Below are 25,541 nucleotides of genomic sequence, written 5' to 3' on the forward strand. Positions count from 1 at the left end.
GGGAAAGAGGAGTAACAAGGAGAGGGGCCCGGAACACTGTAGAGACCAACATCACCAGGAGCTTCTTTCATCCACAGAGCACCAAGTAAGGGTGTTTCAAAGAACGTCACTGGAGGGCCAACCACTCTGAACCATGCACCTTGGGATCTCCAGTCTTTGGTGTTGTACTCCTAGGCTTTGATCATGTTTGGAGATCTGGCCTTACAGTGTAGAGAGAAACTCCAAAAGCCCTGGCCAGTGCTGCTTTCTTACGAAAGACCAATGTCCACACTGAAGTGGTCTGGGTGGGTGGACTTCAGTCTTGTTAGCCTCTCCCCACCCCACTACTCATCCTGCAGCCAGCCTTGGCCGGCCACTACTACATAAGGAAGCAGAGCTTCACTCCTGAGCTGTCTCTCCCTGACCCTCAGTTGTGCCAGTATCCGAGCCCTTCTGGTCATTTGTCTCTTGAGTCTTCCTGAGGTGGGGCCCAGCTTCCCTCTAGAACTATTGCCCCACCCCACCCCATGCCCATTATCCCTGTTGACCTCAACAGTCCTTATCACCTCATTTGCCTGTGTGGACACCATGGGACCCCTTCCCTACCCTGGAACTGTGGCTAAAGCTCTTCGTCTATTCTGAACTCATTTCCGTTTCGCTTCTTCAGCTGTACTATTAAAACTCTGAAAAGAGAGATGACCTAACTAACCTTGGGTTCCTGTTCTGACTGGCTGATAATTATCACAAAACAACAGAAAGCTTCACGCTGAATCCCCCGCAGTTACATTCCTGAGCCCTTGTTACTGATGGAGGAGCTAGATGAAGCTCTGACTCCAGGCCTCTAGAAGCTCCTGCAGTACTGACTCTCCCTTAGCTGACCACAGGCCTTCAGGTGGTTCTGTGTGGGGGAAGAGTGCTCAGCGCTGAGGTCTGCAAAGCAGCTTTTGAAGTGGTGAATTTACATAACTGTTCAGTTGGAAAAATTATAACATCAGTTAATGCCCTGAGGATAACATAGACAAAGATGTTTTTGCTTTTTTAACCTCCGAGTGTGTTTCAGAGAGTTTTATGAATAATAAGTGTGTAGGAAAATTCCCAGGCAGCCTCTTTAGGAGAGTTTGCGTTTGCTGAAAAGCTGTAGATAAGTCGGGAAGTGAAGATTAGAAACTCATGTCCAGAGGAGGCATGGAGAGGCAGTTCCTTCTAATTCATCTAATTTGCTCCAGAAAGGGAACATTAAGTCAACAAGGATGGGGACAGATTGGATAATCAACAGGACCTGTTCTTCATTTGAAAGAGGACATTTCACATACTTGTTTCTAAAGAAAAAGATGATGTTCTTTTAGTCCATAGATTCCAAGGAAGTCTATTTTGTGAGCTCTCCCTAAAATAGAAGACAGGTGAAGGTGTCTTATATACCAGCTCTTTGTACAGTATGAAGTCACATCTTCTCTCCTGTTGGGGCCAGAGGCCAATCTGAGCATCCCCAAGCAGCAGACTGAAGGGAAAAATCTAAAAATGGCCATCAGGACCCATAGTCGCTTAGTGACTCATGTCACTTCTTCTCTCTGTAAGTGAAGGAAAATAACTTTCTACATTAAAATTCCCCAACAGGAGCTTACTCTGATGAGAATTATATGTAAGAATGATACACTGTAGATAGTTCTGGCGATCTCTACCAATATTATAACCCAAATCTGAGAAATGAGGTGGGGAGGGGGGAACAGAGACACGGTCTAGACCACAAAGAAACCATGATTCTGTACTTGAAAATCAACATCTCTTGAGATCTTATTTTCCTTGGTTCATTGTTCTCATTTTAAGGCAACTTCAAGTCTGTGGTTCTTTTGAGCTTGTGGTTCTTCCCCTAACTAGAGGCAACCAGAGCTTCATGCAAGCAGACCCATCCTGAGAAGTGAGTTTCTACTTGATAATACTCTAAAGAACAGCGCAGGTGCAAATCCAACAGCCACACAGCCTCCATATTTAGTTTTTCAATTAAAAAAAGTGGCCCTCCTGAACGGTTAAGTAGCTCTGTACTTTCCTTGTATTTGGGGACTTTGCTTAGAACAGGGGTTCTCAACCTTTAGGTTGTGACCCCCCATGGGGATTGTGTATCAGATATCCCGTTTATCAGGCATTACATTATGATTTACAACTGTAGCAAAATTACAAAATGATTTTATGGTTGGGGGGGGCAGTCTCCACTCTACAGAAATTATTCTGCATTAGCTTTCCAAATACTGAGAATATGGATGTGTGAAACCACACCCATCTGGAAACTTAGTATTCCTTCTTTGCCCTCCGCCTCCTCTCACTCACTCACTCACTCACTCACTCACTCTCTCTCTCATTCTCTCACTCTCTCACTCTCTTGCTCCTTCCTTCTCTTCCCCCACTCTCTGAGACAAGGTCTCTTGTAGTCTGGCTGATCTCCAACTCACCAGGTAGCTCAGGGTGGCCTTGGGCTTCTGAATGTCCCGTGTCCAATTTCGAGTGCTGGGAGTACAGGCGTTTGCCACCCCATGTAACTTTGTGCCGTTCTTTTAATCTTTCAGCACATCTAGTCCTTAAGCACAGGAAAACTCCAGCTGTTTTAAGGCCTAAGAACAATGCAGCATTCATTCATCCTCAGATTGGATTTGGAGACATTTGAGAGCCCACCAGACACACTGTTACTTTCATGGGTCTTCCCGGCCACATCAACCCTTCTTGTGGTACTGAGAATGAAAGGCCAGACCTCTTCAATGTTAGGCGAGCTCTCTACCCACCATGGGGATACATCTTCATCTCACCAAGGAAGAAGACATAAACGACCGTGAATATATTGATACTTTCTTTGGTGGAATGGATAGAGACCCATTCTTCTCATATGAGAATGCCATATAGTTTAGGGGGAAAATGGGCTATTTAAAAAAGAAAAAGTAAGGTGCACGAGCTGTATTGTCAAACGCGTGTTTCACTCTGAGAGGTCTTAATCGTTTGCTTAGCTTGTCAAGATTTTTATTTCGCTTGAGTGGGACCTGTGAGGACTAGGCTGTGGGATATCAGTGTGTATCAGCCGTCAGAGCACTGAGAGGATCAGTAACAGGGAGAATCTTAACATTTCCCAAGTCGTGAGGCAACAACTCAACAGGATCTTCTAATTACTGCTCTCCCAACTTGAAACTCTTCATGCCCCAGTTTTGGAAATCCCGTTTGTCTGCCTCCCACCCTCTTCCCTTGGGAATGATAAAAAAAAACAAATTGCAAGACTGGGCTTGTTGGATGAATTTGATTTGCTTTTGTGGAACCAAGAACAGGAGAGACTCTGGAGGCTGTTGGATTGTGGCTACATTTGTGAAGTGAGTTCATGCTTCCAGTCTCCGGATGAGTTTAATGTGAAGGGTGTCAACACTTGAAGCATAATAGACTGTCCAAAGGCATTCATTCTCTCCACATGTCTGTGGAACATGTGAGGGCATGAAGGCGATTAAGCTGACTTCATTCAGAGTTCTGCCTCACCCAGGAGGGGAGGTGCATTATGAACCTATTCTTTCTCAGCCGAGGTCTTCCTTTTCTCCTCATGACTGCTTACATCCTAACTTGAGGCTCTCACAACTTGTTTTCTTCCTAATGCTAACAGATAGTTATCTTATACAACACAGTAAATATGATAGTTGTTGTTAATACCCTGTTATTTATTTGTATACTACAGCATTTAAAAAAATGAAGCAACTTTACCTTCTTTGTATTTCAATAATCTCTCCTCTTAGGACTTCACCATAATCCCCTATCCCCCTCCAGACCATTCCAGCAACTCTGCTTGTTAAGGTAGATGAAAGATTGCTTGATCGCAGATGGTAACAGGAGGTGATTTTTAACAGAGGCATTGAATTAAGTTAGATTGTTTTAAAGGTGACTTTTGGAATATATTAATTATTAGTGAGGTTTTCTTAAGTGAAAGCCAAATACCAAACCAGAGGACTATAAATAGTTCTCTCTCTGGAAAGGAGAATGATTAAGCTTGGTCAGTAATACTTCCTACCAGCTTAGATTGCCTGATTATGGTGTCTCCCACGCTAAGAGTTAATGGCATATTAGCTATGAGTTGAGGTCAGCAGGCAGCCATTGCAGGAGCAAGGGTGAGAAGGGTGCGTTCTGAGAGGTGTTAGATGAATAAATTAATTCTTTAAAAGAGTCTTTATGGAATCGGCAAAATGACTTGTGTTTGAGGGGCATTGTTACCTATCAAAGAATAAACCTCAGTATAAGGGTGAACTGAGATAGACTAGGAAACAAAACAAAACCAAAAGCGTATTCAACCATTCCCCCAAAGAACCGTTTCTAATAAACAACAGCAAACGCAGAGCAAACACAAACAGACCAAGAACCCCAAACCCCATGTTAAATCCAAGAAACACGGAAGCCAGAGAGAGGCAAGTGTGAGGCGTCTTTGTCTCTTTAACCTCTCCTTTTCCTCCTGCTCCTCTTTGTCTGTCCTGAGCATGTCAGGGGATTCTCTGCATATGGTGGAGTGTAACAGACAGGCAGAAAACTATCATCTGTGTCTGTCTTTTAGTTTCAGAGGAGTCAATGTGACAGTAAAGGGGTTAAAGCTGTCAACACCTGTAAGACCTTGGAAATGATTAACGTAACATAAACCCGATGATCTGGACACCAATAGCCACACAGCAAATGTATTTCTGCTTTCCCAGAAATCCCTATTTGTCTCCTTCCAGCTCACAGTTCTGAAATGCCTGGCAGAAGAAATCATTGTTTATGCATACAAGGAATAATGATTAAAGATGATTGTGAATCATTTTTATTTTGGAAGATGCATTCCGAATTAGCGCTAGCGGCCACAGTTCCAAGTTGAATACAAAAGTTGCCTTTGCACGTGAGATAGGCAGCCATTAACACTTGGAGCTTCTGCAGGATGTCGGCTGTGGCTGGCTCTGCTATTAAAAGCTGCTAACATGTTATTGAATGATGTGATTGAGAAATCTGAACTGTTGTAAGGTAGATTTGAGGTTTTCGTCTTCTCCTTCTCTAACAAGGGACATACATGAGGGGAGGGGAAAAAAGGGAGACCATTTAAAAGTAAACCAAAGGCTTTAGAATATAATGTGTTGTTCTTCAATTGTTAGCTTAAACGAGAAAGTGAATCCATAAAAGGCAGAGGCACTGAAAGCCATTTTCAACCGTCATCCGTGATGGACTTGGGGAAGAATGGGCAAAACATAACCTCAGTAACCCAGATATGTTCAAATCCACAGGTCCCCATGGCCGGCATCCTAGAGTACTTAATGAATTGGCCGAAGTCATCACAGAACCGCTAGATATCATTTTTGAAAGCCCGTGTTGGACTGATGAGGTGCCGAAGACTGGAAAGGGGCGTACTTAGAACGTTCTTTCACAAGGGGAACTGGATGGTGACTCTGCAAACACTCATCAGCTTAACTTTTTGCTCGGAAAATTCTGGAATTATCAGCTTAGTCAGCCGAGTAACTCACGCGTAGTAGTCAGGAGAGAGGCAGTGACAGACCACCTATGGAAATATGATGGACTTGATTTTCAGTGGACACTCCATGTGGAAAGAAGTCTGATACATCTCTTGGAATTTCTCTCCTTTGTTCTTTGAATTTTTTTCATCATGATAGATGGGGTTGACTAAGACTTGTGGGGAATTACTAATTTTAAGCCAACTACGTAAGATAGGTTTCTTACAATAGCTACTTAATTAGATAGCTTTCAAATTAGCCTCAGTCTCGAGAACAGTAGCTTTCATTTCATATTTTAACATACATGTTATTTTACTTCGTATAGGGCCTTGTTTTCGTTAAGTTACAATATTTCATATAATTCTATATAAGCTAGTTTGGGGGAAGGAACTCTTATTTTAGGTACTTTATATAGTGGTTTCACATCTAAGTGTAGCCATAACACTGACAGATTAAGGAAGAAATTATTTTTCTGGGTTTTCAGTTTTAATCTGGTAGAGGGATGACTGTTACATTAGGAGTGCCATAGCCCATACATGTCAGCTCTTTATATTCTTCTTTGTCCTTGCCCACCTTCCCAAGATGCTTTCTCTCAAACTCCCCCATCCCCCCATGCTTCTGATATCAGGTGTTGGGCAGGGAAGTGGGCCTTGGCAGTGGGCAAGAGGAGCCTTGTCCCATCTGTACACAAGGAGAATAAAGGAAGAAGGAAGGAAACCTGGAGTATTTTTTTTTTTACTTCCTCATCATTATTTCCTTTGGGTGTTGCTAGTCCACTTTTCTGCTAAGAAAATACAGCCTTGGTGATGGGGTCTAAACTTTGCTGAGAAAGGGCTCCAGGTGATTTGACAATGTTAGCAAGCATCTGACACTGGCAAGTCTAGAGAGCCCCTCGGATGTACTGTGTTTGTGGAAACATTGTTTCACGACTCAGGAGTACAGCAAAGATGTAGCTTGTATCACTGCAATTATGGACATGAACAACAAACTTTCAAAGGCAAGAGACTGACAGTCGCTTTGTCTCTAGAAATAGGTAGCCGATTAAGAAGGGATTACATCTCCAGAGGCGTTTCATGCCATAATACTGTTTTTTGTTTTTGTAATCTAAAGTTTAGCCACTAGAGTTGCCTTCAGAGATGAATTTAGGCACTGTGCAAAGCCTTTCTTGAGCTTTAAATACAAGTGTAAGGAAATTAAGTTCTAAGAGCACGTGTGTGAGTTGTCCCTTATGAGCCACATACAGTCAACTGCTTGTCACCTTTTCAAATAAGCTGATCTGTAAAATACCTGTTAGATTTTTTTTAAAGAGGTGTGGGTGTCTGCATAGATTACTGATATGATTTATTGTGATAATAAACGGCTTCCTGGTTGAGGCCTCATTTCCAGGTGCCGCATCTGTGGCAGATTTATTTCGCAGATGTACATTTGCATGCATTTGTTGAACTGTGGCTAGCAAGGACCCAATTTCTGAAAAAAAATCTATTATTTTCCCTGGAGGCAATAGAATAAAATCCTCCGTGACCAAAAAATGGCCCTAGGGTCCTTTCAAGCTTTATTTTCAATTTGAATGATGTCCGACTTCAATTACTTGGCGAAATCTAAATCTTGTCTCCATGCCACTATTGGAATTTGAAATTAACAATAATCTACCTAAGTTATGAGTCACAATTTAGGATGGTGGTATAGCCAGTGGGTCAGAAAGATGTCTAAGGTAAAGCTAGAAGAATAAACTTGGGAAGAGAACCAATGAAAAGAAGCTTGCTAATTCCTTTGTATTGAATCCAGACGAAGTAAGAAGCCATGAAAGGAATTCTGACCTTGAATTGCATCTCTAGAGACTTATATTCAAGAGTCAATTTCTCATTATGCTTTTCCCCCCTTTTATCTACATGCTGGTGATTTCCTTAATATCTAACTGTAGAAGATGAAAATATAACAGCAAATCCTGACCGTGCCGATGATTCATAGTTCCCAGAAAATTAAGTCATAAGTGACAGGGTCTTAGTTTATAATATTGAGAGGTTTAGGGAATAATAGCAAAATTTTCTTCATCTTAAATGCGAGTATATGTCACTGATGCTAAATGTTACTTTGCCCAGTATGGTGGTACCCATCCATAATCCCAGCGGAATTCCAAGCTCAAGGCCAGCCTAGGTTATGTAATGAAATTCTGTCTCATTAAGCAAATCAGAACAAAACGGAGTAAAATAGGAGGGACTAATGGAGATAGCTTTGTTGGTCAAGTGTGTACCATGCAAGCATTAGGACCAGTGTTTTTGAACCCCAGAACCCCCATAAAAAAAGGCCAGGTGTGGTGATATGGGTTGTATTGGCAGCACTGGGGAGGAAGAGAGAGCAAGTTCCCCATGGCTTGCTGGCTGGCCTCCTAGTCTGTTTGGTGAGTTATAAGCCAACGAGAGAGACCTTGTTTTGAAACAATCAAAACAGAGGAACCATAACAAGGTCTGCCTGCAAAGGAATCTTTGGCCTCCATCTTTCTCTCTCTCTCTCTCTCTCTCTCTCTCTCTCTCTCTCTCTCTCTCTCTCTCTCTCTCTCTCACACACACACACACACACACACACACACACACAATCACACATGCACGCACACAATTACACAATCACACAATCAGGCAATGATGGCGGAAGGGGAAAGAGAGATGTTTCTAGACACAGAAAATGGCAATTTAAGGAAAGAACAAAGTCAGAAATCTCAGAGAGGGGAAAAAAAAAAAGCCCTGAATTTTTGGCTACAGTGCAGTTTCTCAGTTCAGATCAAGCAGTTTCTTAGATAAGAGAGACTCCCGACATGGTTGGTAGATGAACTACAGGATGACAGCGAGCAGTGAGCTTTTCCTTTGAAATTCCACAGATTGTAGTTCAAGTTCTAGAATTACCCCAGGAGTGTTTTCTCGTGGTGACCCTGCTAGGCGCCTAAGCTGTACGCAGTATAGCTTGGGGAATCATTGCAAGTAATTCTGAAACTTAAAGCTTCTTTTCTCACGTCCACAAATGGCAAAAATAAGTATCTCCCTCCACTTCTTAAGAGGCTTAAGCGTTCTCCAGTTCACATCTATTCTCAGTCTTTGGCTCAGGCAAGGCATTAGCAGGCGCTCACCGACTCTCCCCCACGCCCTTCCTGAATTTCAGTTATTTTATTCATTTCCTCTTATGTGGAAGAGATTACCTTAAGACTAACTGGAGAACTCAAGCATATATTGACATGTCCTGCTGCTGTCTATTAAATCGGGACTTTTGCTTTCTTTTGAGCTCAAAAAAGCTACCTCCTGCGGTCACAATAGGAGTTTCCAGGAATGATTAGCAGCTGAATGAAGAGAATTTGACTTAACTGTACAATAGGCTGGGGAGGTGGCTCAGTCGGGAAGAGGCTGCCCTTGCAAGCACACAGGGTTGAGTTAGACCCCAGAATCCTCATTTATAAAGGATAACGTGGTGGCAAGTACTTGTAATCCAGTGCTAGGGAGGGGAGGATAGTTGGATCCCTGGAGCTAGCCTGGACTACTTTGTGAGCTCCAGATTAGTGAGAGACCCTGTCTTTCTTTCACACACATAAAGTTGATGGCATCTGAGGGACAACATCTGAGGTTGTCCTCTGGCCCACGTGCGCGCGTGCACACACACACACAAGCACACACACACACACACACACACAAGCATACACACATACAGACACACAAGCACACACACATACACACAGAAGCACACACACATACACACACACACACAAACACACAGACACACCCATACACACACACAACACACACACACACACACACACACACATGCGCACACACACACACACATACACACACACACACACACACACACACACACACACATTCACGCACACACACACACACACATACAACATACATACACATGTACACATACACACACAAGTACACACACACATACACACACATACACACACACATACACACACACACATATACACAAATACACACGCACATACACACACACACTACCACCACCACCACCCAGCAAAAAGAGTGATCAGGTTCATAAAGCCCAGCATTTTTCTAGTCTGGAGAAATTGTCATATGGGCACACATGTAGATATTTTGTTAGTATTCCTGCTTTTATAACAACATCAGGTATATACATTCAGGGAGTAGGTGTGGCAGATGAGTGCAGTCCTGTGTTGCACAAGCTAAGCCAGCAAGTGGCTTCCCTCATCGCTGCATCTGCGTCTGTGAGGAATCCTGCCAAGCAAAGGTGAGGGATCAGCTCGCTCTTTTCTAAGCTGTGGAAAGAAACCACTCAGCCCAGTGAGCAGGGGCAGAACTGACACCATCGAGTCCGAATATTTTTATCACTGAGTGTCGTAAGCCGGTTCTCTTGAGTTGGAGAACAGCAGAAAGAGACGTTGAAGAAAATAAAATGTGTGGGAGATGCTTCACTCACATCTACTATGAGTAATGTCTAAGTTGGTGTGAAAGTAACTCGTCCAGGCTGATGAATTATCCCACACTTTCAAAGGATCCAAGGGAATAAAATAGAGTATTGGAGCCAGGGCCACAAAAATGAAAAGAAGACCCAGTCTCCAATGGCCAAGACTTAGTGGCAGGAATTGGGGAATTCGTACATGAGATAAGGTAGTAACAGAATAAAATCATAGAGGTCTGTGCATAGACGATTACTAAGCAACAACAGGTTGCTCAGAGCAAACCACATTAGGCTTTGGTTTCTAGAATATTCTGATTCCGCTCTCATAATGAGTCTTACCATTAATTACATATTCCTACATCAGATATTCTAACTGTCAGATTCTCGATTTTAAAATCCTCTAGTGCTATGTATTGTTATGTTCTAATGAGATAAAAAATCCAGTGACTTCCTGGCACGATCAATCATTACTAGTTTAGATATTTCTATCACATGTAAATGAGAAGGAAAAGGCAGTAAACTGATCAACCTTCTTTCCTCTCCTTACTTATCAAAATAGATATTTTCTTTTTTAAATTGTCCAAGTTCTGAAAATAAAGTTTCATTTTATTGCTCCTATTAAAGATACTTTTAAGGGAAGGTGAGTGGTTAAATTTCATAATAAGAGCTGTGTGATGTTTTCCTCTTTTTCTCTCCTTTATCTAAAAAGAAAAAAACAAACAAACAAAAAGGGTGTTTGGGTTTTTTTTTAAAAAAATAGTTTTTCTTAAATTTCTTCCACTGGGCCAAAATCCAATTAGTGAACTTCTGAACATTTAAACCAGACATTTGTAATAGATATATACTGTGTAGTATCTTTTATTAGGTGAATTTTTCTTATCCCAAAGATAAAATACTATATACAAAGTCTCAAAAACAAGGTGGTATGTTAAATGAGGCATATGTTAGACAGTCTACCATTCATTATGCTACCCTGTTGGTTGAGCATGTTATGAGATACAGGTTGGGTTATTAAAGTCATCCATTGAAAAGTTGTGCTCATATAGAGGTTTGTGGGCAGGGCTGAGACGTCAACATGTTCTTTTAAATCAGTGTTTCTGGACCTTCCTAATGCTGCAACCCTTTAATGCAGGTTTTTGTTTTGTTTTGTTTTGTTTGAACATTGTGATGACCCCCAACCATAAAATTATGTTAGTTGCTACTTTTCAACCTTAATTTTACTACTGCATAATATAACTCTCTGATATGCCAGGTATCTGATATGCAGCTGCTATGAAATGGTCAATCGACACACAAAGAGGTTGTGACCCACAAGTTGAGATAAGGGGTCAAGAACAGATTTTCTGATCGGAAAAACTACCATCTGGATTTGTAAACACAATGACAAAATAACCTTTTCCCCCCTTGGAGGTATTTCCTCATGAAGGGACTTATATATGGCAAGTCTGTGAAGAGCCTAACTGGAACATTTAGGCTGTGAACCATATCGTGTATGCATCATTGTGATTTTCAAACCTATGTTTCCCCTTCAATAAATGTCATGGTTTTCACAGCAGTTCCATCTTGGCCTCTTTTGTAGTCTTTTTCCCATTCTGATGAAGGCAACAATTTGTACATTGTTTAAGCTGGTTATCTGTGAATGTTTATGCTATGATAGCAAGATGGTCAGCACAGAGAGCCAGAGTTCCAGCTGCAAAGGGAGTCACCCACAATGCACGGAAAACTACACGTAAGTCTGTCACAAGAGCTCGGGTAGATTTGTGGGAAGGTTACATGCGAACAAAGTGACCTTTCTTTACGTGATGCCGAGTGGAGGGGTGTGTTGATTGGTAGGAAGGGCCCTGCATCAGTTCCTCTGCGTGTGAATCTGCTGGGGCTCCCAGAACACTGCATCCACTTGAGGACTGTTGCAATTCAACTGTAGATAAGCCATGTCTTACAGACAGCATTAGACTGTGACTCCTGAATTCAAAGCCAAACATAATTGCTTTAAGATTTGAGGATCTTAGAAAAAGCAGGATAATCATTTTATTTGCTTGTCACAGCCCCCAAACATTAGATTGGAGTTTGATGACAATGCTTTGGGTTATATGTGCCTTGATAATTTCTAGTGATTGTTTTTATCTACATTGAATATGAGATGAAAGTAAATTTAATAAAAAGATGTAGTTTGGTTTTTTCCCAAGTTCCCTACTCTTGGTTTTTTTTGTCCAGTGTAAGGTCTAGTACATATACTTACAGAGTGTTATGACGTCTTTTAAAAAGACTCATTTTTCTAGAGCTCACAGAGGTTGATCTTAGACCATTGGTTCATGACTTGGCCTTGGCACTTGTCCACGTAGGCCCAGGCCCCTCCAGGAACCAGGACTAGGCTATAAAACCCAATATTTCACCTCCAAGTTTTCCTTGATTTCATAAGCATATTTAGAAAAGTTCATGATCATGAAACATTTTTTTTTTTGAGTTAGAAAGCTGTGTGTATGCAGCAACGCTCACCGATGAGAGTTTTATAGAGAATAAATGGTTTATGTCATTAGCAAAAATCAGTTCACATCAGGCAGCTTCTAAAAAGTCTTTCATCTGAATCTGGATAATGAGTGCCCCTAGTTTGATTCCAGGCCATCTGGTGCCCCGCAGAGAATTTTTGTTCATTTAAAAGAGAAATCTTAAACATTTTTAAATGAAGAAGTTACTTGTTGCTCCCTCCTAGACTCACCCCCACCCCCGAAGACAGTAGATTCGTATAATTATGGACACGTTTTTGGCTAGCATCTTCCACTTTAAAATACATTCTTGCACAAAAACAGGATGTCTGTGGAATCTCATCTGCCTCTTGGTTGAGTAATGAACATTGATTGTGAACTCTGTGTTCAGTGAGCAATCTTTCATATCCCTATCAGTTCAATCAATTTAACTCTAACTTCTGCCTGAAAGTTCAGCAGTCTCCCCAGGAACATTCACAAAACAGCCCCTCGGGAAGAAGAACGAACATTTAATTTTGTCCTAAATCTTTGTCTGGTACTCAGAGACTCTGAATCCATTCTTGGCTTTCCTGGTGAGTAGAATTGTCTAGGTCACTTCCCCTTCCACCTTCTTCCTCCCATCTATGAAAGCATTCTGGGAAGAAAGGAGCCAAACACACCCTGGGTCAGGTTTGAGAAACAGATGGTAAGTGAGTAACAGGAGGACTCTAGGAGGAAATAATGAAGTGACATTGCCTGAGGTCTTTGGTGGCCTTCACCAGGCCAGCAGCATGTCTGTTTAGCCCCAACTAAGCTTGCTCAAATGTGGTATTTCCTTTCCATTTTGGTACTTTGTTGGCTCTTGGAAATGTTACTGAGTGAACGGAAGAATGACTGAATGAACACTCATGCTGGAAGTAATTGAACTCCAGGGTCAATGAGTTGGTTCTACTAGGATTTTCAGAACCCTGGCAGAACACCGTGTCTTCTGTATTTGCAGGCCATCGTGCCCTTTGTCTTCAGACCCGGTCAACCACATTTCCCATGGTTAGACATTTGCAAACATGGCTCCACTGTTATTCAGGTTTTCTAGACTTCCAGGTTTTTTTTATATAAAAAAATCCTAAGTTTCAGTAGTTTACCAATTAAAATTTTATGTTCTCTACCAAGTAACTGGTGAAGAACCATCAATTAATAAAATGACACATGATTGGAATCAAGATTTTATTTTCTTGGTGTTTTTCTGTCTTTGAGTTGTCAGAGGAAATGTCTTCGACTCCCACAACTAAAACTGAGGATCAGTCCACTCCTGAAATGAAAACTGGTCTCACTGGGGTTGTCGCCTGTTACATGTTAATATATGGTTTCTGTCAGACAAAATAAAAAAGATGTGGGTGTTCAAAATAGTATGGCCTCATAGACTAATGTATCTGAATGCTTGGCCCATATGGAGTAGCACTATTAAGAGATACTGCCTTGTTGGAGTAGGCGTGACCTTGTTGGAGTAAGTGTTTCACTGTGGGGGGCAGGCTTTGAGATCTCATATGCTCAAGCTATACCCAGTGTAGCTCACAGTCTCCTGCTGCCTGTGGATCAACACATAAAACTCTTAGCTACCTCTCTGGCAACAAGTCTGCCTGTATGCTGCTATTGTTTCCCTCCATGACAAAAATGGACTAGGCCTCTGAACTGTTAAATTCAACCCCAATTAAACATTTTCCTTTATAAAGGTTGCTAAGGGCATGGCATCTCTTTGCAGCAATAGGAACCATAACTAAGACAAAAGATGTTTTGAAGGATAAGCATTCTCTTAGCGTTTTGTACACTCTCTGTTTTAGGTATGATTAATGTTAGTTTGTGCTTCATAAGTTTGTCCCTTTAAGAGGTTATCGTCCCCCTAAGATTACTTACCTCTGCTTCCTACCAGTAGAAAGGTGAGTACTTAGGGATAGTTGTTCAGACCTGACCTTGAACCCTTTAGAGCTGCTGAGAATTATGATGGCTTGACTTCAAAGGGATCGTGGCACTCAGCAGTGATTATATACTAGTTCTCTTTCATCCCTCTTATATGCACAGATTACATGCAAGTAAGGGGAAGGCCCCAAGCTTTTAGATTCCCAAATCCCAGTGACCTTATATAAGTCACTAAGTCTGTTCTATCACATGACAGTCAGGTTATGTCCTTAAAATAACGTATAAACCTACTAGTTGAAGATCTTATATTTAGGGAAGATGCAAATAACAGGTAGGCATTGTTGACAGATGGAAGGGCAGGGGTAGGGATCCAAAAAGGAAACTCTGTGACTTATGAATTTAAAACTGTTACAAAATATATTAGAGAAGGCACTTGTATTCATAAATCAGTTACAGAACATTAAAAGGACACTTAATACATACCAAGCAACTAAACCCTTGACATAATCTTCACAACAACTATGCAAAGGTTTTTTTTTTCTTGTATGACTTATTCCCATTCTATAGTTGAAGAAACTTAGATCAGTATGAGTTTTTGGTAACTTAATCCAAAGTCACGTATCTAATAACCAAGAATTTGAAATTTAAGTTCCAATAGGGTTACTTTAAGCCTGCCTTCTTAACCTTTTTGTGTCCATGGAACTGAAAATTATTGCCAGAGTCAAATATAAACACTCTTCTATCAAGAAACCAGAGAGCACAGGTTGGCAAGAATTACCCAAGAGTGGTGGAGTGGGGTGGGATAGGGGAGGGGGGTGTGTTTCAGGTGTGAGAAGAGCTGAAGGTGTTGTTGAGCCCTTTTGTGCTGTAAAAGAAAACCCAAGCCTAGGTCATTTATTTTTGCAAGGCTCTGGCAGCTGGGAAGCCCAGGACCAGAGTGTTGGCAGGTTTAATTGCTGATGAGAGCTGTAACCTCTGTGGGGAAGCTGACGCCATGCTGAGCCATGACCTCACATGACTGAAGGCAGAATGGAAAGAGAATGAATGAGATGCAGCACCTCTTTTGTGATGGTCTTAATCTCATTTGCAAGAGCTGAGCCCCCTCAGACAGTTTCTTCCAGAAGTTCTCACCTCTTAATACAGTTATGTTGGCAACTGAGAGTTTTGGAGTGACTACATCCAAAGCACTGCTTTCTACTTGTGACTTCTCCAAATCCACTTCACCTTATATGAAGGATATGTAATATATATTCCACCTCAGGAGCTCTCCTAGTCGTAACTCATCCCAAGTCAAAGGCCTAAGTCTGGAGTCCCTTTCATCATTTTAATCAAAGATGAGAGTCAAAGATGGATTTTGTCCTGAAGCTAGTTGCTCCCCAACTGTAAACTTGATGTGAAACATGCGTTTCCAAAATTTAGTGGTAAGACAGGCATAGCAGAGCATCTCAGTCACTGTTCTTTTGCTTTGAAGAGACACCATGACCAAGGCAACTTATACAACAAAACATTTAATTGAAGACTTGCCTAGAGCCTCAGAGCATTTGCCCATCAACATCGTGATGGGGAACCTGGTGGTAGACAGGCATAGCATTGAAGCAGTAACTGAGAGCTCATATCTTGCCTACAAGATAGATAGATAGATAGATAGATAGATAGATAGATAGATAGATAGATAGATAGATAAAGACTGACTGAATGACTGAATGACTGCATCTGGCCCATTCCTAGTGACACACCTCTTCCAACAAGGCCACACTTCTAGTCTTTCCTAAACAGTTCAATTGAGAGGCAAACATCTAATTACATGAGGCCATTGGGTCATTTTCATTCAAAGTATCGCAAAATAATATTCACATTCCTAAACGAAACAGTCTGAAAGAAAAAGTGAGCAATGGGTCCCCAATAAGGCCAAAACACAGCAAGGTAAGCATTAACTCTTTTTTTCTTTTCTTTTTTTTTCTGGAGCTGGGGACTGAACCCAGGGCCTTGCGCTTGCTAGGCAAGCACTCTACCGCTGAGCTAAATCCTCAACCCCAAGCATTAACTCTTAAGGTGGTAGAATCATTGTTTTAGACTGTATGTTCTACTGTTTGTACATGCTGGTTCAGGGAACCCAACCCTCATGGATTCTGTAGTGTAGGTCTGACTTGGAGTTGCTTGTTTCTCTCCTTGACTGGTTTTGCATAATCACTCATAAAAATAAAACTAAGTAAATACACAGTGATTATCCCAACATTTTTGGTAGACAGACACATGTACATCACTTCTCACTCATGCTCATCGGTGACCCTGTTGGCCTCAGAAGTTCTCTGACCCGAAAGTATGCCACTATAGAACACTTACGGGAGTCTGTGCCTCTCGATTTTAGATCCAAACTCTTCTGAGTTTAGATGTCTGAACATTCTCGAGGCTATTCCATGGCTGACTACTGAAGGTTTTCCAACCCATTCTTTCCTCAAATGGCTTTTATATGACTTGTTTACTGGAGTGGCGTGTGGCTCTGCAGTTGGACTACCAGACATGACGACCACATTATGACATTGTGGACATGCATATGGTAAAGGCATCTTCAAACCAGACTGTGTTGTGCTGCAGATGCAGACTGCCTATGTGAGATTCACAAGACCCTGCCCTTAATCCCCAGAATATTTTAAAAGAAAAGAAAAATGAAATGGACTGAAGTTCTCTATTGTACTTCCTGCATTTAAAAATGTAGAAAATGTGTGCATTTGAAGCAATGAGCGATCCTTATCTGCTAAGTTACAAGGAATTTTGACCAGCTGCTTGAGTTTTTATCTGCTCGACCTTGTCTATGCCAATGGAAATGTATTCATAATTTTTCCTGGAGCTTAAAATAATAGTTTTTGATTCTGTTTGTAGTTGAGCCTGTGCTAACGATCTCTCCTGTGTTTCAGACATGAATTACCCCATAGAGGTATAATTCGTATTGGTAAAGTTTGGCTTACTGCCATGTTTCTGTGTTTTATGGAGACCCCTGGCTCATAGAGAGTCCTTAAACAATGACTTAAATATCACTTTATAGAACTTAACAGCCCCCCTCCATGGAACAATAATAATTTCTTACTTGAATGTTTTTGTTTTTAGTAACAATGCCCAGGGACAGCTGAGCCCTCCAATGCCTGCCCTCTCCAGAGCAGGATTTGTTCTCAGTACTTATTCAGAGTAAGAAACTGTACACATACATGCACACGTTTATATCTGTGTGTGTGTGTGTGTGTGTGTGTGTGTGTGTGTGTGATTTATGTATGTGTAATAATACATATTATCTCAAGGAGCAACTTCAACTTTGCCCGTTTGACTTTAAGTATTAGAACTCTGTTAAAAATAAATTGTAAAGATTTAAAATACTGTCAGAGACATCTACTTTTCTGTCTGTGACACTCAGAATGTGTGGGGGGAAAGGGCTATGAGACGAGGGAGATGGGCCTTGAATTCTGCATTTGAAGGGGAAGGTAGTTATGCTTTTATTATTAAGAATGAGTTACATAGGATTCCATTTAATTCCTCTAACAACCCAGGGAAGTATCAGTTCCTGGGCAGGTGAGGCAATGATAGCACAAATTTAAGTTGTAATGGGAAGTGACATCACTCACCTCTTGGTCTTGATAGTCTTTGCGTTGATGAGAAGCAGCCCTACTGGATTAGCTGAATTCTAGATGAAACGCACTAACTCTGACTGGCGACCGAAATGGAATTTTAGTTATGATGTTGTTCTTAACTGCTCTTCTCCATTCTCTAAGGAATGTTGTTAAAATCTCCATTTGAAATGGTGCCTTCTTAATTTCAAGAGAAAACTAATTTCTCCTGGAAATTGTAACTTCAGAAAGTAATTTTCTATTATACAAATTAATTACACACACACACACACACACACACACACACACACACACACACACACGAATGATGAGAAGGGAAGAAGGGAGAGGGAGCGAGGGAAGATCTCATCTCACTGTGTAGCCCTGGGTGGCCTTGAACACCCAGAGGTCTGTATGCCTCTTCTTCCCCAGTGCTGGCATTGAAGCTCTGTACCACCACGTCTGGTAGTAATATTTTGAAGGATGACAAAGCCAACAGAAAGTTTCATCTCATGCTCAAGGTTTTCTACTCTTACAGTATGCTCTGTGTAGCCCATGCTGAAGGAAAGTGTGGTTACAGCGACCTGGTGTTTCCAGGGGAGCCATGAATGAGGCAGCTAAGGTCCCGATACTTTTGTGAACCATTAGCCATTCAGCTAGTTCCATAACAAAATGTGACTTCCCATAGTTCTTAACCTCTTCCACCTCAATGCTCATGTTAAAGTACTACTTGAGAGCCATTTATTTCATTGTGCACATCACATTCAGAGCACAGCACCATTACACTTTAGATGTTAATGCACTAATTTAATAAAGTATAATTAAGGCTTAGATTTGTGGAACTTTGAAATTATTGCCTCAAGTTTTTCGCATTCATGCTTGATGTCTTTTTTCCTTCCTTCCTTCCTCCCTCCCTCCTTCCTTTCTTGTTCTTTTTTTAAACTTTCTTGGAACTAATGGCAAAATGAATAGAATATATCTCATTTGCCCTATAGACGTTGTTCATCTGCTTTTCTTTGCCATTCTTTAATCTCCTTCCAAGAACAGTTGAAGAATAAGCAAGCCTATAAACACTGGCACATTTCCTGGTGTGGGAGGTATGAAGAAGGGGTTAGCCAAAAAGTAATTTCTGAATGAAAAAATTAAGTCTATATTTACATTTAAAATCCACAGAGGGGAAAAAAAAAACCGATGTGAACCAAAGTAACCATTTTCAGGACAGGAAGCAGCTGAGCTGTATGTAATTTCGGTCATTGTGTTTTCTGAAAAGCACATAGCAACTGACTGTATATGTAACTTTAATGTATAGCACATTCATAATACAAGCCAGAGTGTAATCTTAACCAATAATTGAAAAAGAGTAACTTGATGAAAACTATAATCTAGCATCAAGTATGCCATTACAAAGGTCCACTCTATCAAAAATATAGATGTGCTGTTGCAATTTTAGAGCAAAGGGAACTTTCTGATCCTGCCAAACGGGGAGAGTTTGAAATGCATTTCCAAAGCTCACTTGAGAGAGGTATGGATGGAGAAACAGAGAGGACCTATGCACTTAATGTCCTGTTTCTCAGAAGAGAGCATTCTCTTGTTTTTATAATGCCTTGGGGGTTCTGCCTTTGAATTTGCTTTACCTATATTATTAATTGCTTAATCTTTTATTTGATATGAAGCCTACCTACTTTTATTGCTATTAGAACAACTCATGCCTTTTCATTGAAAACCTCAATGAAAACCAAAATAGGTTTTTATATTTCTGCATACACATATGCTTGTATGCATCTGTGACATATGTGCTCATATCCATTCCTTTTTCCTCAAGGAAATGATGCTTGGGCCACCATAGCAGTTCGTGCTGCGTGATGCTCCTGACTTTACCTTTATAGATCACAATGGGGCTTTGAAGACAGTCGAGATAAGCTTCATTAGAGTATGTCTTTTTAATAAAGGATGTGTGCATATGTGTTTGTGCATGGGTGTGCTCATGTGGAAGTTGATGTCTTCAGCTTGTTAACATATATATATATATATATACATGTGTGTGTGTCTGTGTGTGTGTGTGTGTGTATGTGTGTGTTCTTTAAATTTATTTAATGAGCTGAGGTATCTAAGAAACAAAAACAAAGTACAACGTTTCATTTAAACCTGACACTTATATGCGTGCAATGCCTTTAGCCACTTTGCCGTGCACAATGTTAAAGTAAAATTTAAAATCATAGAAAGTTGAGCACAGCTGCATTTAATCAGATTTTGTAAATCACAAAAAAAAAAAAACTATTGGGGGATCTGTTTATATTCAGCACAGAGTTAGAATAATAATTGTTTTACTTGCATATGACTTTATTACTTTTTAATTAAGTTTTGTCTTTGGCAATTCGTGCACATATAAAGTGCATCCTGACTCATCTGTCCCCCGGACTTTCTCATTGCCCTCCCACCCCAATCAACCCCCACTGCTGCTGCTCCCCCTCCCAGATTCTTGACATTTGATTTTGTTTTGTGACCCATTTATTGTAACAAGGACATTCTGTAGAATGATTAGATTGAAAGCACTCAAAGAAGCCCAGTGGGGTCACTAATGTATACAGTACTGAACACAGAGGCCCTGTCCTTCTTTCTGATTCTATTAAAACTAAATAGCTGAACAGTGAAGTGTGGGGCCTCTGGGACTCCCCTCTATCCATGCTTGCTTGACCACCAATGGACCTGTTCTCACACCGGCCCAGTAGAAGCCCTTCACCTTAGTTTTTATGTGTTTGCTTGTTTGTTTGTTTGTTATCTATTTACATTTCAAATGTTATCCCCCGGGGCATGGAGCCTTCAGAGGACCAAGGACCTCCCCTCCCATTGATGACAGATAAGGCCATCCTCTGCTACGTATGCAGCTGGAGCCTTAGTATACCACAATAACATTCATTTCCACATTTATAATCGTGCTTCTGAGACTGCATAATGATTAAAAAATAGGACCCGGAATCAAAAAGGAGACTGGGAAGGATGACCCAGATCCCGGTGTTCCTATCTTATCTTGTCTAGGTGGGCGGTTTATGTCCTTATCAATGGTTGTAAGTTTATTGCGTGGGTGTATTGTTCATTGATTATTTAACATATAAATCTGTTGTTGGGTTACAGTTTGTTGAGTCTTGATATAACCGGGGAGCTGGGACCAGAGCTCCCATCTGACCAGGGCTGGCTAGGGCTGGCCAGGGTGACTAGCAATGGGATCAGAGAGTCCGCCTGGGGCCAGAAGATAGCTAGGCTAACCTGGCGTGGTGCCTCACTGAAGCCAGTCACCACTGAGATAAATTAAGGTTAGTTCTATAGGGCCCTACGGTGCCAGAACTAACGCCAGGGAGCGACCGCCTGGGTCCGAGAGTACCAGGGGCCCAGCGTGGAGCGGTGACGCACGGGAGCCGGTCAAGACCTTTTTAAATTGTACTGCAACAAAAACGTATGTGATCGTGCCTCACTCAGCCTTTAGATTTTTGTGGGATTTCCTTGGGTTTGTTTGTTTGAGGCAGAGTAGACTCTTACTGTGTAACTCTGGCTGTCCTGGAACTTACTACATAGATTAGGCTGGTCTCGAACAGACAGAAATCCACCTAGCTCTGCCTCCCAAGGGCTGGGATTAAATGTATGTGCCAGCGCTGCCCTGCTCAGCTTTGCACTTCATTTTATTATTTTATTTTATTTATATGGAAGTCACACTGTGGTACCCATGACAGCACCAAGTTCCTGGGCTCCTCCAGCACATTCAAGTTATAGGCACAGAGTTTTAATCACTCCGGCCCGTCATATTCCTCTTAGTATACCGTTTTTTAGCTAAGGTGCTTGCTACTAAGCTTTACAGCTTGCATTCAGGTCCTCAGACCCACGTACCAGAAGAACACTGTACTGACTGGTTTTGTGTGTCAACCTCGCACACAAGCTGAAGTTATCACAGAAGAAGGAGCCTCAGTTGTGGAAATGCCTCCATGAGACTCAGCTGTAAGGCATTTTCTCAACTAGTGATCAAGGTGGGAGGGCCCAGCCCATGGTGGGTGGTGCCATCCCTGGGCTGGTGGTCTTGGGTTCTATAAAAGAGCAGGCTGAGCAAGCCGGGGGAAGCAAGCCAGTATGTAGCAACCCCTGATGGCCTCTGCATCAGCTCCTGCTTCCTGACCTGCTTCCTGACCTGCTTGAGTTCCAGTCCTGACTTCCTTTGGTGATGAACAGTAATGTGGAAATCTAAGCTGATTAAACCCTTTCCTCTCCAACTTGCTTCTTGGTCTTGGTGTTTTGTGCAGGAATAGAGACCCTGACTAAGACAAATTGGTACCAGAGTAGTGGGGTATTCCTGTGACAACCTGACCATGTTTTGGGGAAGACTGTGGAAGGACGTTGGAACTTTGGGCTAGAAGAGTAAAGTTGGGTGTTAAGACCTCTGTGGGATGTTCTGTAGCAGCTTGTAAGAAAATATTGAGGACAGTGCAGAAGATGGAGGTCTGTTTGCCTTGTGAAATTTTAGAGGGAAGATTAAAGACTCTTTTTGGGGCTGTTGCTGTTTTGATTGTGAAAATTCTGTGGTTCTGGTTAGCTGGGGCTGAGGAATCAGCTGTGATTAACAAGATACCAGAACTACTAAAGCAAATCTTTGTGTTACTGGGACAATTGATACTGGTCAGCTGGAGCTAAGAAATTAGTGGTGATGAAGAAGAGACCAGCATTTTCTCAACTAGTGATGAAGGGGGGAGGGTCTAGCCTATTGTGGGCTGGTGGTCTTGAGTGCTATAAGAAAGCAAGCTGAGCAAGTCAGGAGAAGCAAGCCAGTGAGTAACATCCCTCCATGGTCTCTGCATCAGCTCCTGTTTCCTGACCTGCTTGAGCTCCTGTCCTGACTTCCTATGGTGGTGTAAGCTGGATAAACCCTTTCCTCCCCCTGTACCCCCCGCCAATAGGAGCCAAATTCATGCCTAACCCACAGCCATAGAGAAGAACTTTTGAACTGTGCACCCTGGAGGGATTATAGTTCAGTCCAAGGAAACATCAGGGGAATGAAACCTTGAGTGCTATGTATAGAAGATATAAAGAGAAGGAGGCAATCTCCATCGGAATGAAATGGTGTTCTTGTCAAAGTTGTGGTGTGTGCTGTGGAAGTAAAGTGGTATATCTTCTAGCTAAAACACTCTTAAACAACAGGGAGAGTTTTGATGACCGCAGGTGGGAGTGGTGGGAAGTAAGGAGGGATTACCAGATGAGGCCCTTTGCCCTTGGTCAGGGGTGCACGGTGTTTTGTGTCTGATGGCTCTGAACCAAGGAGGTCTCTGAGAAGATTCAGATTCATAAATACATAGTAAAAGGAAAACTCGAATTTCCAAACTGCCTACTTCCAAACTATTGTTAGGTATTTGGGAGTTTCTACTCTGCCTTACATCATTTAGTTCCCAAATAAAAGATACAAATCCTTTATATTTATAATAAGCCATAAAAGCACTAGAGCTGGACAGATATCAACCCTCTGTGCTATTTTGTCTATTTTCCTGTCAATAACCCTCAGATGTGACTTGTCGTATTCCTTCTGGCCTGCTCCTTCTCCAACAGGCCAGCCCTCATGGCCGTGTGCTCACAACGCAACTACCCATAGTGACATGACTTTGTCCTTCTGCCTCTGTTGTCTTCTCTCCTCATGATCCCTTGCTGAGAACCCAAGTCCAGAAGCTTTGTTCCACCCCCTCGCTTCTACCCCGCCCAGGCTGTAGGCATCTTTATTGACCAATCACAGGTAACTTGAAGAGCAAGTTTACACAACAAAAGCTGGTATGCGGGAGGATCTCCTCATCAACCAGATCTTGGGGTACAGAATTTAGCATTTGGATATAGAGCAATACCAGGCCAACTCACTACACTTATGTTTACAACTGATGACATTTATGGAACCAGTATATTTTTATGCTATAAGTATACTAGGCACCACCATGCATTAAGAAAAACGATATCTTGCCAGCTTACGGTTGTGGCAGTTTGGTGATGGTTACTACTTTCTCTTCTCCTCTTGACGAGATCTTAGAATGCAAGTTCGCGGTCATCTGGTTATGACAGGGAGATCCTACTGCACAAAAGGGTAAATCATTAACAAACTACCTCCTTAGATATTCTTGGGTGACAACTCTTCTGATTGTGTCATTGCCAGCACTGGGGAGGAACTCGGTATAATTTAGGCATGCAGGAGAGGGTGCTAGCAAAAAGGGTACACTGACTCAATTGTCTCTGAACTCTATGGTCATACTGGCCAGTGGTTGGCTACATTTGCTGAGACCTCCTTTAACTTTGTTGTGAGCTCATCAATTACACCTTAAAGTCCCTAAGTCACCTGCTTCTCTGAAAACTCACCACTGGCTTCCCCTTCTCTCATTTGTGCTAATTGTTCTTCTGATTTCTGTATTGATCCTTGTCTTGACCAGCATTGCCAAGTAGGACTTAGTGCAATGGTCAGAGTGCTGTCCTCTGAACTGTCTATTGGGATTGGCATGTGTGACCACTAAGCACTTTGTGGCTCATCCAGCCTTTAATTTTTGTTGAGTCAAATAGCCCTATGTTCCATGTATGAGATAACACAGGTCTAGATGTTCATAGAAAGTATGCAGTTCAGTGCATATTCTATTTGCTTGACAACCATATGCCTGGTGAATTCTTATATCCAATTATTCTAGTTCCTAAAATGCATGAACTTCTTTTCTGCACTGAGCTATGATTGTTTTTCCCCCAACAGGGTCTCCCCATGTAATCTGGAAGTTCCTATGTGCACTGCCACATCTGGCCTTAAACTGATTTTATTTCAAATTCTGTAGTAGATCGAGGAGTGAGATGTGGCTGTACCATGTGCTCTTTGTGAGTTGTAGAGGCAGTTAGGAAGGAGATGCTCTCTTGAGGCTAAATCTCTGCTGTGGCTTTTGGTTATTCTTATTCTCTAACCAAGAGAGATAATAGTTTTCTACTTTTGTTTTCTTCTCCAAATGAACTTCCTGGGTTAAGAACTTCAGAGGGGAGAGGCTCTGGATTTAGATGAACAGACTTGATAAGTGGTGTATTTCTTCCTCACAAGCTCTTGTTTGACCGTGATTGTTTAGGTAAGGAAAGAGAAAATAAATACATGACGTGGCACAGGGCACTTCAAGGCAGTGCTCCTTGGTCATAAATTTTGCATGTGAGAACACAGGGATCATAAACTCATTCTTTTTTAACATGTTGAGTTTTCTGCTTTTTGGAGAGATATGGCTTAAATACCTTTATTTCTAGAAAAAGATTCACACTGGAGATACACACTTGTGTCCATGCATGTGTGTGTGCATGTGTGTTGTGTATGTTTGTGGTGTGTGTGTGTGTGTGTTTATAGTGGGGATCCATAGACACACATTAATTTAAATGACAGGAATGAATAGGCCCTAACGATAGTACTTCTGTGTTGGAGACAGACCAAAAGCAAAATATGGCAGTCATGAAAAATAAAGGGAGATCCAAGACCAAAATAAAGGACAGCCAGCAGTATCACAGGTCCCAGAAGGTCAAGAAACAGGAAGGCAGTAAAGCACTCATTCCATGGAGTTCCATATTATGAAAACCAGAGGCCCTGGGGAGAGCAATTTCAGTGGCTACAGGTGACAGCCTTTCCTGGATGAATGGATCATGAAGAAAGAAAGACC

General features: G+C 41.7%; 1 protein-coding gene across 2 annotated transcripts in view; it reads left to right on the forward strand.

Annotated features, from left to right (window-relative positions):
• Positions 1–25,541, forward strand: part of Samd5 (sterile alpha motif domain containing 5) — a 410,140-nt gene that overhangs the window by 42,361 nt on the left and 342,238 nt on the right. Inside the window, exon 2 of one of the 2 annotated variants that reach the window (XM_032894990.1) lies at positions 5,238–7,867. The exons of the other annotated variant lie outside the window; for it this stretch is intronic. Coding sequence (XP_032750881.1) covers positions 5,238–5,300 — 63 coding nt within the window. The 3' untranslated portion in view covers positions 5,301–7,867. Of the gene's footprint in view, positions 1–5,237; positions 7,868–25,541 lie in introns of those variants that run through there. 2 annotated transcript variants of the gene reach the window in all.

The sequence above is a fragment of the Rattus rattus genome, chromosome 2 (genome assembly GCF_011064425.1).
Source record: "Rattus rattus isolate New Zealand chromosome 2, Rrattus_CSIRO_v1, whole genome shotgun sequence".
Taxonomy (NCBI): domain Eukaryota; kingdom Metazoa; phylum Chordata; class Mammalia; order Rodentia; family Muridae; genus Rattus; species Rattus rattus.